General features: G+C 35.9%; 1 protein-coding gene across 1 annotated transcript; it reads left to right on the plus strand.

Moving 5' to 3' along the window:
- Nucleotides 1-2,501: 2,501 nt before the first annotated feature.
- LOC132027862 (heat shock cognate 71 kDa protein-like) lies at nucleotides 2,502-4,693 on the plus strand. The gene has a single exon (XM_059416587.1). It carries the CDS (start codon nucleotides 2,549-2,551, stop codon nucleotides 4,487-4,489), a length of 1,941 nt encoding a protein of 646 aa, XP_059272570.1. The 5' UTR covers nucleotides 2,502-2,548; the 3' UTR covers nucleotides 4,490-4,693.
- The last annotated feature ends 9,529 nt before the right edge of the window (nucleotides 4,694-14,222 follow it).

Below are 14,222 nucleotides of genomic sequence, written 5' to 3' on the forward strand. Positions count from 1 at the left end.
GATAACATTCAGCATTTGAAAAATATACTATATACCAATTTAATCCATTTGAATATGTAAAGCTTATCCTCAGTGGTGCTTCCATAGTCCAAGGCTCCTGCTTTGGAGACAGGGATGCTGTCAGCACTTTTAAGCGAACTTTTCTCCATCTTCTAGACCCCACCTCCTTTGATGTGTGGGGGTCAGGAATAAAGGATGAGTTGGTCAGAAGGGTCAAGTCTTTTTTTTTCCTATCTGGTAGCTACTGTAGTTCCTACATGGCTAGCAGGGTGGATGGCAGGCAGTGATGTGCTGGGTAATGTTTAACAACTGGCATTCTGAAAAACACTGTGCTTGGATGTTTTAAAAAATAACATATCTATAGGTATATACATATATATTTATATCACAAATATATGAAAATATAATAATATGCAATAGCATTTATTATACATTGTACTGATGAAAAGGACTTAGCTATTATAAAGGGTAATAATAATAATAGATGAATTTAATATAAAATATTAAATTAAATATACCTTTATGATAAATTTCATACAGCTAATTGATTCTCACAAAATGCTATGGTTGGTTTTTGCCAATTGCATTTCTGTAGCCAACTTTTAGTTACAGTTGAAGGATATGTATATTCTTATATGAATCTTGGTTAACATTTTTATTTATGTTAATAAGTGAGATAAGTGAAACAGTGAAGATATATGTTGTAAATGTACTCATTCATCATGGCATGAGTGAATTCTTTTCTCACTTGGATAACAGTTTTGAACATTTTAAGATTTCCTCAGTTTTTGTTGTTATTCAGTGTAATAGCTATATGGACACATTTAAATTTAATCTGCGTTATTCACATTTTCTCCATTTCCTTAAATCTAGACAAGAAGACAACAAAATTTTCCTTTTAGGGGCCAGATAGTACATACTTTTGGTTTTGTGGGCCACACAGTTTCTCTTATAAGTATTAAATTCTGTTGTTTTAGCACAAAAGTATCTATGAATATCTGATAAATGAATGGGCATGGCTGTGTTCTAGTAGCACTTTATTTTGTAATATTATGTGGCCTCTGGTTTACTGACTCTTGGTACAGTTAGCAGAATAATAAAAGAAGCCCTTATTTGTAGCATATGCCAATTTCTGTGGTGTAAATACTCAAACCATAGCTGATTTCAAGTGAGGTCACTGAATGGAGTCTTGGGAACAGATGCACAGTAACCCACAATTACATAGCATGTCCACCAAACAGAAGTAAGTAACCTTGGAAAATAGATCATAGTAAATGTAGTAAAATAATTAGTGATGAGTTTATGGTATTTATTTCCTTGGTTATTAATATAATTTATTTAGTTGAAAGTTTATATGACTTTTTACTAAATATTGTATTTAACAACTGGCTTGTAAAATTCTGGACATTTTGACAGTCAGCTTTTTTGAGCTGTTATTGACCAACTCCAGCATACCAAAAGTATGCTGGAGTAGCAGACATTCAAAAGCTTTGTCTCATAGAAAGCAAGGGTAAGTTCTTCCTGGGGCATAGCAGAGGACCTCTCACTGCCCAGTTGCTTGATATGGTAGAGGTGGTTTTTCATTACTTCTTTTGTACCATCTTAATTTTCTATACCTTGGGGTATACCCCACAGTCTCATACTGCTCTTTAAGATAGGGTTCTAGAAAAATGGCCTAACTATCTTGTGTAGTGTTCACTTGTGCCATGATACACCAAACTGAGGCGGAAAGGCTGCCCCATACCTACCTATTCCCATTGTCCTGTGTTCAGTCATTTCTCATGACCAAGTAGGAACAGAACAAACATACTGCAAAGGCAAACATTTTACTGAAGAATAAGTCATGGCCATAAATCTTATTAGGGTCCTTCGTCACCTTTTCTTAAACCAGTTTTCACAGTTCCTATGGCATTTTTTTTTTTTTTTAATGGTGCAGGACACACATCAGTCATTGGTTCTTCAGTTATACTCTGTCTTTAAGGATGTTCTTCACCAGCAGTCTTTAAGACGGGCAGTTCTACAAACCACAAAATTCCATCCATCCTTCCTTCCCCAGTGCCAGCTGCTTAAACCAAGGGTGGACATCTGACCTAAGCTTGGTCAACCAAGATGTTTTCTAAGAAATTTAAATATTGGATACTGGGAGATTGTTGGTTGAGTAATGATGGAAGTAGAATCACAATCTGTGAATCTACTTTCTTTGCTTACTAAGAGTACAGCAGGCTTGTCTACAGAGTAAAGAAAATTTATTTTTTATGAAATGTCCTCTTCCCCCGAGAGACACTGCTTGTATAGACATATAATATTTCTAATGAAATAAAGTAAATTTTTCAGAATGATTGCTTCTGTTGAAAGAAAGTAGGTGACTGGGGTTTACAGATAGGAATTAAATTTCATTTTCACTATATTTCATTTTGTGAGTTTTTGAATTTCATACTACATACATTATTACTTACTTTAAGAAATTAATGCCACGATTGAACACGGGGCTATATCTTTGGATTGCTGTCTTCTTCTCAACCCAAGCCAGGCCTACACATAAGCAACCATGTCTAAGGGACCTGCAGTTGGCATTGATCTTGGCACCACCTACTCCTGCGTGGGTGTCTTCCAGCATGGGAAAGTGGAAATAATTGCCAATGATCAGGGAAACCGGACCACCCCAAGTTATGTCGCCTTCACAGACATCGATCGATTGATCGGTGATGCTGCGAAGAACCAAGTTGCGATGAACCCCACCAACACAGTTTTTGATGCCAAACGCCTGATTGGACGGAGATTTGATGATGCTGTTGTACAGTCTGATATGAAGCATTGGCCTTTCATGGTGGTGAATGATGCTGGCAGGCCCAAGGTCCAAGTAGAATACAAGGGAGAGACAAAAAGCTTTTATCCAGAGGAGGTGTCTTCTATGGTTTTGACGAAAATGAAGGAAATCGCAGAGACTTATCTTGGGAAGACCATTACCAATGCAGTTGTCACAGTACCTGCGTACTTCAATGATTCTCAGCGTCAGGCTACCAAAGATGCTGGAACTATTGCTGGTCTCAATGTACTTAGAATAATCAATGAACCAACTGCTGCTGCTATTGCTTATGGCTTAGACAAAAAAGTTGGAGCTGAAAGGAATGTGCTGATCTTTGACTTAGGAGGTGGCACTTTTGATGTGTCAATCCTTACTATTGAAGATGGGATCTTTGAGGTTAAGTCCACAGCTGGAGACACCCACTTAGGTGGAGAAGACTTTGTCAACCAAATGGTCAACCATTTTATTTCAGAGTTCAAGCACAAACATAAGAAAGATATCAGTGAAAACAAGAGGGCAGTTCGTCGTCTCCGTACTGCTTGTGAACGTGCTAAGTGCACACTTTCTTCCAGCACCCAGGCCAGTATTGAGATTGATTCTCTGTATGAAGGAATCGACTTCTATACCTCTATCACTCGTGCCCGGTTTGAAGAATTAAATGCTGATCTGTTCCATGGCACCCTGGACCCTGAAGAGAAAGCTCTTTGGGATGCCAAGTTAGACAAGTCTCAGATCCATGATATTGTTCTGGTGGGTGGTTCTACCCGTATCCCCAAGATTCAGAAACTTCTCCAAGATTTCTTCAATGGAAAAGAACTGAATAAGAGCATCACCCCTGATCAAGCTGTTGCTTATGGTGCAGCTGTCCAGGCAGCCATCCTTTCTGGAGACAAATCTGAAAATGTTCAAGATTTGCTGCTGTTGGATGTCACTCCACTTTCTCTTGGCATTGAAACTGCTGGAGGAGTCATGACTGTTCTTATCAAGCGTAATACTACCATTCCTACCAAACAGACACAGACCTTCACTACCTACTCCGACAACCAGCCTGGTGTGCTTATTCAGGTGTATGAAGGTGAGCGTGCCATGACCAAGGACAACAATCTACTTGGAAAGTTTGAACTCACAGGCATACGCCCTGCTCCTCGTGGTGTCCCTCAGATTGAGGTCACTTTCGATATTGATGCTAATGGTATCCTCAATGTCTCTGCTGTGGATAAGAGCACAGGAAAAGAGAACAAGATTACCATCACTAATGACAAGGGCTGCTTGAGCAAAGAAGATATTGAGTGCATGGTCCAGGAAGCTGAGAAGTACAAAGCTGAAGACGAGAAACAGCGGGACAAGCTGTCTTCCAAGAATTCACTTGAGTCTTATGCATTCAACATGAAAGCAACTGTTGAAAATGAAAAACTTCAGGGCAAGATAAATGATGAAGACAAACAGAAGATTCTTGACAAGTGCAATGAAATCATTAACTGGCTTGATAAGAACCAGACTGCAGAGAAGGAAGAATTTGAACACCAGCAGAAAGAGTTGGAGAAAGTCTGCAACCCCATCATCACCAAGCTGTACCAGAGTGCAGGGGGCATGCCAGGAAGAATGCCTGGAGGCTTCCCTGGTGGTGGAGCTCCTCCCTCTGGTGGTGCCTCCTCTGGGCCCACCATTGAAGAGGTTGACTAAACCAATCTGAGAATAAATAGGTTGAGCATTGTTCCACATACAATATTCAAAGGACCCAAATTTGTAGCAAATTACATGGCAGTTGTAATGTTGAGCTGGTATAGCAAAAAAACTGGGCATTCTTGATACTTGAATATGGAATATGTGCACAGGGAAAGGAAATCAACATTGCACTTTATAAGCACTGTATTGTTAAGTGGAAAATGCAATGTCTTAAATAAAAATGTATTTAAAATTGGCACCATTAAAAAAAAAAGAAAGAAATTAATGCCACGTTTTCTGTGAGAAGTAAAAAAAATAGGTAAGTGTAAAGTAGCAAATATAAATCATACAAGATTATAATATAATTCCTTAGCATTGAATTCACTTTCTTAAAAGTTTTAAAATACACTGACTTAGTTTATCAGAGTACATTTTTAGGAAAAAGATATGCCAATTGAAAGAGAAATAACACTGTGAACTTTAGTCTCAGGATGAAGGAAATTATTCTCTTTTCTTATTTCTCCATAAGAAGAATAAATCAAAGTAGATGGAACTGTTTGAATTCATTTTTATATTGATTTTAAACAATTATTTAGAAAAGATTTTGAATTTTTGTGATTATTACTTCTCTACTGACCTGTGAATGCATAGCAAAAGCCAGGTTAATGCTCTTGTTTTGATATATAATTTAAATAGAATTGAAATATTGATACTAGAATTAGTTCAAATATGACTTACTAAAAATAGTTTAAGAGGACTATTAACTATTTTTATTTAGTTATCTATTTACTTATTTATTTTTTTAACTGTTCTTTAAATTCTGTGGGGGAAGGGGCTGATTGAGTCCCTGTTGCATGTCAGACCTGTACTCAGTTACAGGTTAAAACAGGAATAAGTCATAGAGTCTACCACCATAAAACCTTAATAGATGCATGCTTATTGACATTGAAGGAGTAGAGGGCCAGTAAAGCATTCATAATAGATTAAAAGAAACTTAGGATACCTTCTGCTAATAAATTTGGCTGTAAAGTGTAGCCATAAAGAAAGTAAGGTTGTGGTTTATAAACTCTAATAAATTCAAAAATAATCACTGAGGGATGCCTGGGCGGCTCAGTCAGTTAAGTGGCTGCCTTCGGCTCAGGTTATGATCCAGGGTCCTGGGATTGAGTCCCGCATTGGGCTTCTGGCTCACCTGGGAGCCTGTTTCTCCCTCTGCCTACCTCTCCCCCTACTTGTGCTCTCTCTCACTGACAAATAAAATCTTTTAATAAAAAAAATAATAATCACCAAATGTGTAAAATACATGGTGAGTATTGTGCTAGGTGTTAGGACATCACTTTGGAGAAGAGAATAAGAATGTAAAAATTTTAAAAATAGAGATAAATGAGTATAATAGGTAAAACAAAAACATTACACTAATATTTATATGAGGAAACAATGTGTTTTCATCCAACCTAGAATCGTCATTTGTACTAATTTCATATGATAACTGAAAATGAGACTGCATGAGTTAATCATGTTACACCTTCCTTTTTTATTGAATCTTGGGTTTTGGAGTCTGAGGTTAAGTAAAGTCATGTAATCAGGGACTTAGTTTCAGAAGCAACTGTAATAATGATTATAGTGAATTATAATTAATATATATGAATAATGATATGATGAATAATAATTCATATAAATGAATGGCTAGACTGGCTTAAGTGGACAGTCGAAAGTGACAGGCAAGTACCACTTACTAGAAATCTTAGCAACTATTGTGCAGAATTTTGCATCTCAATAATCTTCTCTTTATGAATGTTAGGTTGTTTATATTTAAAGCTGAAGTGTGCTTTTATAAACTCTAGGAAGGTATCTAGCCCAGAACACAGAGGAGGAAACATGTAAAGAAGGACTAAAGATGGAGCTGCATGGAATAGGAAAAGGGTAGAGAACATGATGTAGTGTGGTAATTGAAATGTTCATATCGTACTTAGGAGTACATGCCATAAAAAAGAAAGGGGTTGTGATGATACTGTGGATTGATTTAAGCTATCATGTAGAATTTGGAAGGTCCCCAAATAAAACTTGCCATGTTGATTTTCAGTTTAGGTTATTTGTTTATTAATTTTATTTAATTAGATGATATGATAAATCACCTAATTCCTTGGGTATTAGTAATCACTACAAATAAAGCTTAACATACTTACAAGGCATTTCTTAATACCACAAAATACCATTTAATACCCTTTTGGATGGCTATTATCAAAAAACAGAAAATACCACGTGTTTGAAAAGATGTGAAGAAGTTAGAACCCTTGTGCATTGGGTTACTCTGTAAAATGATACAGCTGCTCTGGAAGACAATATGGCAGGTCGTCAAAAAATTAAACATAGAATTAACTTATAATCCATCATCTCCACTTCTGAATATATATTCCAGAGAGCTGAAAGTAGGAACTTGAACAGTTTTTTGTATACCTATCTTCATGGCAGCATTATTCACAGTAGCCAAAAGGTGGAAGCAACTCATGTGTCCATTGACAGATGAACAGGTAAACAAATGTATATGCACACAATGGAATATTTTTCAGCCCAAAATGATGAAATATTGATATATGGTACAACATGAATGAACCTTGATACTATGGTAGGTGAAAGAAGCAGGACACAAAAGAACAAATACTGCATGATTCCATTTATATGTAGGATCTAAATAGTTCAATTCATGAGCACAGAAAATAGCTTAGTGGTTGCCTAAAGCTGGGCAGAGGGGAGAGTATGTAGAGCTATTGTTTAAGGGGTAGAGAGTTTCATTTGGGGATAATGAGAAAGTTCTATAGCTGGATAGTGGTGGTAGTTGTGCAACAATGTAAATATACTTACTGCCACTGAACTGCACGTTACTAATGATAAATTTTGTTATTTATAATTTACCATTATTTTATTTTTTAAAAGATTTTTAATTTATTTATGAGAGAGAGTGCACAGAAGAGAGAGAGAGAAGAGGGAGAGGGAGAAGCAGACTTCCTGCTGAGCAGGGAGCCTGATGTGGGACTTGATCCCAGGACTCTGGTTATCACGACCTGAGCTGAACACAGCTACTTAACCAACTGAGCCACTGAGGTGCCCCTATAATTTACCATAATTTTAAAATTATGTAAAATAAAAGCATTTCTTCCCCAAAGTATTATACTCCGTATCATCGTAGTTATTATCACACTTGGATTTTGGGTCACAACCTATAATTTTGGGTCATATCAGGCACATCTTGAAATAGTAGAAATATGGCACTCATTTTGTAATATAATATAGTAATGAATATAAAGCTTATGCAAACATGAAGTGATATATCAATATCATAAAAAATCTTCCCCACATAAGCAGCTGGAAGTTCTTTGAGTAACCTGATCAAACTTAATATTTATAGGCTTTCAGAGGAGCTACAGTAATGCTTAAGTGGCATGTCTTTGCATCAGCAAAGAAACCAATTTAAGAGAAGAAGTGAAAACATTTGTCTAGTCTTTAACAGTAACTGTCAGAAAAATTTTTTGAGACAAATTATCTCATTTTATATTTTTATGTTTTTCATGTTTAAATGTTCTACATGGGGTATATTAAAAATTAAATTTAATGTAATTACCTATAAAATTGATATCTCATACTCTGTTATTTTAGAATTCAGAATTAATATAAATTATTTATGAAAGTAAGTGAATAAAACACTTATTGGTTTCACAATTCTTTACATGTAAGTGGGAAATATGCTGGGGTATTGACAAATCTGATTTGGGAATTAATGGGATACATAAAGCAAAGTATAACTAATTAGAAAATGAATTTCTGCAATAATTTACTATTTTCCATGGTTAGCTTTTGAATAACACCCTCCTTTTGTTCCATCATTTCTTCAGTAAAGAACAACTTCATAAAATCAGAAAATTTGCTTTCTGGGGTCATTGGCCATAATCTCATTAAGGTTATACTCAAGGTTCGTAATTTCAAAGGACCAGAAAGGCTTCTGAATTTTTCCCTCTCCAGCTTTCCCTTCCACATTGTTTGGCTTGGACAAAAAGAACATCTCCACTCTGCAATAGTCACAGTGCCTGAGTTCCTTAGAAATTCAGATGTGTTGGTTGGCATAGGTTGTGTTGTATAGTGAGTGTGAGAACAAGCTCTGGATACAGGCTGCCTTGTTTCAATGAAGCATCTGACTTTGGCTCTGTTCATGATCTCAGGCCCTGGGACCAACCCCTTTGTCAGGCTCTGTACGTGGGGAGGAGACTGCTTGTCCCTCTCCCTCTTTCTCTGCCCCTCCCCGACTTGTGCACTCTCTGTCAAATAAAGTCCTTAAAGTAATAATTCTAGTAACAGTAATAGTTGACAGATTTTGAGCATTTAGTGTATCCCAGGAAATATGTTAAATTCTTCACATGACTCAGTTTACTAAATACTTGAAATTGCAGTCTGAGGTGAGTTACAGGCAGTGTCTTACTGCTCAATTCTCAATACTCTCAAGTCTTTATTCTGTCCTTTGTTCTTCTCTTTGATTCCATATACCCAGGCTGTTCCTTCTGGAACATCCTTAACATTGGCCCCACAGTCCATACATCATTTATAGATTAACTCTCTGTGACCCGAATGTGATATTTGGACTACAGCAGAGCAAGACTTTGGTACTAGTAGTTATATTAGTATGAACTCTGGTGCTAGATGGAATACAACCCTGGATCACCAACCAGTAGCTCTGTGAACTCTGATAAATGGCTTTTCTTTGTACCAGTTTTCCCATATGTTAAATGGGGGTAAAATCATATCTAGTTTATAGTATAGTTTTAAGGAATAAATAAATCAGTTCATAGTTAGACAAAGTGCCAGATGTATGGTGAATAGTTATTAAATTAGCTATTTCAATCCACAGTTTCAGATTGTGCTAGTACCTCTTCAACTGATCACGCTCTGACCTTGTTAACACTTTCTTTTCCTTAGTGACATCATTTTATGAGTTTAAATATTTTGGTCAATGCCCTTCCAAGAGTACAACACATGGACTTCATATAGCTTAAAGAAAATAATGACCCATTATCAGGGATTGACTTCTCCCAAAACAATAATATCAACAACAATAAATTTTCAAAACAAAACCCTGAGCATCTAATATTGGAGATTAACATTAAGTATCATTCTCACATGGACCTTTTTTTTTTAATTTTTTAATTTTGTTATAAACATATAATGTATTTTTACCCTCTAGTTCCATCCATGTTGTTGCAAATGGCAAGATTTCGTTGTTTTTTTTTTGATGGCTGCATAGTATTCCATTGTGTATATATATATACCACCTCTTCTTTATCCATTCATCTGTTGATGGACATCTAGGTTCTTTCCATAGTTTGGCTATTGTGGACATTGCTGCTCTAAACTTTTGGGTGCACGTGCCCCTTCGGATCACTACATTTGTATCTTTAGGGTAAATACCCAGTAGTGCAATTGCTGGGTCATAGGGGAGCTCTATTTTCAACTTTTTGAGGAACCTCCATGCTGTTTTCCAGAGTGGTTGCACCAGCTTGCATTCCCACCAAAAGTGTAGGAGGGTTCCCCTTTCTCCGCATCCTCGCCAGCATCTGTCCATGTCCTGACTTGTTGATTTTAGCCATTCTGACTGGTGTGAGGTGGTATCTCCTTGTTGTTTTAATTTGTATTTCCCTGATGCTGAGTGATGTGGAGCACTTTTTCATGTGTCTGTTGGCCATCTGGATGTCTACTTTGCAGAAATGTCTGTTCGTGTCCTCTGCCCATTTCTTGATTGGATTATTTGTTCTTTGGGTGTTGAGTTTGCTAAGTTCTTTATAGATTTTGGATACTAGCCCTTTATCTGATATGTCGTTTGCAAATATCTTCTCCCATTCTGTTAGTTGTCTTTTGGTTTTGTTAACTCTTTACTTTGCTGTGCAAAAACTTTTGATCTTGATGAACCCCTAATAGTTCATTTTTGCCCTTGCTTCCCTTGCCTTTCTGTGGACCTTTTTTTTATCTAGAAAGCAACAGTAGAATGTCTCTGTCTCTGGCTGTGATCTGCCATTTATGCATTTCTTCTTAAAAGTTCTTTTTAATACTCATTTTAAACTGATTTTACTTTCCTAATATCTTAGGGTTTATATTGTTCAACACAGAGTGCTTTACTATTGAATTCACCCTTTGGGGAGAGGAAGGGGAAATAATTCTGGCCTTATTCTTACAATTTGCATTCTTTTTTAAAGATTTTATTTATTTATTTGACAGACAGAGATCACAAGTAGGCAGAGAGGCAGGCAGAGAGAGAGAGGAGAAAGCAGGCTCCCTGCTGAGCAGAGAGCCCGATGTGGGGCTCGATCCCAGGACCCCGGGATCATGACCAGAGCTGAAGGCAGAGGCTTTAACCCACTGAGCCACCCAGGCGCCCCTACAATTGGCATTTTTAACTAACCACTTTAAGAAAATTATTAAGAGTCTACAATTTGCTCCTCCCTGGGCAAGGTTGTGGTTATTTAGAATTGAAAATAATTCTTGCAATGTAATAAAAGTTCAAGAAAGAATGATACCAAGTTCAGTTTGTTGATAAAAAGAACAAGTCATCTGGATTATAATTTAAAATATGTTGCCTAGAGAACAGGAAGAGGTTTCTATATATGGTTTGATTGTTTATTTAAATATAATTGCATTGGATTATAACAGATTGATTCAGTTTGCTTTTTATGTTTGAAAAATATGCTATAATTATTTTAATTGTTTTGATAAATTAATTCTTAAATTAAATGGTTCTTGATCACTATTGTGGGTGAAAAAAGTAGGACATCAGAGAAATAGCAAATACTTAATGTTGGCTAGATAAAACTATGTGATTACATACATATATATAAAGCCCAAAGGGAATGCTTGTGGTTGGGATATGTTGTGTGGACCAATAAGTCTATGATACTTTAGTGAGCCATAAATAAAACAAAAGATTTTGCAAAGATTAATCATACAACAGCAGATGAAAATATACCTCTGACTTAAGAGAATTCAACTTCTAAAAAATATTTTTAATTAGAATTTTTAATAACTTGCATTTATCTCATTCATGTGAACATATTTTAGGTGGACATAAAACTTTAATCATTTTTAAATTATGTTAGTCACCATACATAATCATTGTTTGATAAAGATATATGCACATTGCTCCCCTAGATTAAACTTTCCTTTTCTGGAATGCCTCTTTTCCTTTAGAATTAGTCAAAATTATACCTCTGCTGCGTTTTTTTTTTATTTATTTATTTTTTATTTTTTTAAAGACCTCTGCTGCGTTTTAAGCAGTGACAGTTAAATTATTGCTTCCCCAGTATCCACATGCTGCTCTGCACTTCAGCCCTATGGATCTATATAACTCAGGTGGTATTTCACATGATATCACATGTGGTATATCACATGATATCACATGTGGTATATCACATGATTTATTCCCATCAGAAGTAAGAGATAAAAAATGATGTGTCACTTCTGGTTAAAAATAGGAGTGTTAAAAAAAAAAAAAATAGGAGTGTTAGAAACCTTCCCCTTGCTCATTCGGGCAACTAATAAAGGAAGGCTCCAGGATCACAGACTTGCAAGATGGAAACATAACTGGTCCCTTCACTGTTAAGGAAGAGCCACCAAGTTTCTGTGTGGTATGGTTAGAAAGAAACTTTTATTATGTTGACTTATTGGGATTTCATGATCTATTTGTTATTATTATTATTATTTACTATTAGAGCATGATCTTATTTAAGTAATATACAGGCATACTGTTATATTACTAGTGAGCATTAAAATGGATTTACCTGTTCTTTTTTTATCTTGAAAATCTACTCCTGGCACTATATTCCAAGAAGATATATAAAATGATGTGTATGCTACTTTCAGCCACTAAAACTATATTTATTGTATGATACCAGTTTTATTCTTAAAAACAGACTACACATCTCTGCCCATAATTACATTTGCAAGTGTATATTTCAAAAGTTGGGACAAAATATACCAAATTACTCATTGTAATTTTGTTACTGGGACAGAAGATGGCAATAGAAATTACAGCATATTGTGTAATTTTCAAATTCCATTTAAAAAGATAACTTTTGTAATTAGGAAATAAAAAAAACAAGTGTCACAAATGAAACATTTTAAAAGCTAAATTAAAATATAAACCAAAGAAGATGTAGATATGCCACTGCAGATGTATTCAACAACATTACTTATTAGGGAAATGCAAATTAAAACTATGACACAATACCACTATATACCTATTAAAATGGCTAAATTAAAAAATATATGTTGACAGTACTAATGTTGACTTTGTAGAACAGTTGGAATTCTCATCTATTGCTGGTGGAAATGTAAAATGGTACAGGCATTCTGGAAAAATGTTGGGCAGTTTCCCATAAAGTTAATGTTGGGTTACTAACTGTATGACCCAACTGTCCCACTTCTAGGTATTTACCTTAAAAATAAAAAGCTGTATTCACACAAAAACCTCTACATAAACTTCTATGCCTACTTTAGTCACAAAACCTGAAAGTGATCCAGTGGACAAATGGATAAATTTTGGCATATTCTTAAAGCACAATACTTCTCAGCAATAAAAATGAATGATACATTGGTACATGCAGCAATACAGATTTATGGAAGGCATTGCACTGAGTAAAGGAGGTTCTAAAAGAAGGTTTTTGCATTTTAAAAAGTGCAAAAGGTTGCATACTGCATGGTGCCATTTATATGACATTCTTGAAAAGACAAAGCTATGTCACAAAGCTACTGACAGATATGGGTTGTTGTCTGACGTTAGAGGTGGGAGAAGGGTGTGACTCCAAAGTGACAGTACTAGGAGGTGTTTTGGGGTGATGGAACTCTTTAGTATGCTGATTGTGGTGGAGGTAACACACATGTACATGAGTACATTGATAAAACTCTATCTGAAACAAGTTAATTTTATTCCATGTTAATTACCCATAAAACAAAAATAAATCAGAAAGAAAGTGCATAACTCCCATCCTTCAAGTTCTGCTGGCCTTCCCACACCCACTTTTGAAGTTCAGTGCAGTCCACATTGAGTTACCCTTTTCTTCCTCTGTTACTGAGGACATCATTTATCATTTGGTTCTTATCAACAATTGAACTCACTTTGTTGTTCAATAATAATACTTAGAATAACAGTATTTACTCCCTACATCATTTATCACTGGGCACTTATCAGTAATTGCTTTTGCACTCTTGCTCACCTCTCTCAGGTCGGCACATCTTATTTTTCCAGGAAAATTAAGGAAATTTACATTTATTGTTATGTATAATACTATTTATTCTATGTATATAACTCACCTTTTATGCAAAACAAGCCAGTGAGCCACTACTAGTATTGCCCTTTTTTTTTTTTTTTTTTTTTGGTATGAGGAAGCTAAATCTTGTAAAATTACAGGAAGTGCCTGGAGTCACACAAACATTAAGAGGCAAAGCTGTCAATGAAGAATAGGCCTTGCTGACTCCCAAGCACATGGTCTTTTCTGTATGTCAGTGTGCTGTGCCACAACCAGTTGGCACAGTACCATAGGTGGAAACTGTGGCTTACACTTCAGAATCCCCATCATTCATCCAGAACTTCTGGACATTTGAATGGGGGGAAAATTATATTTAGTTCTGTTCTGTCGGATAGTTTTTGGTGCTTGAACATTCTAGTTGGGCTCCCCACTTACACCTCCAATTCTGTTGGACTTATGTTGCCAGATGT

The sequence above is a fragment of the Mustela nigripes genome, chromosome 12 (genome assembly GCF_022355385.1).
Source record: "Mustela nigripes isolate SB6536 chromosome 12, MUSNIG.SB6536, whole genome shotgun sequence".
Taxonomy (NCBI): domain Eukaryota; kingdom Metazoa; phylum Chordata; class Mammalia; order Carnivora; family Mustelidae; genus Mustela; species Mustela nigripes.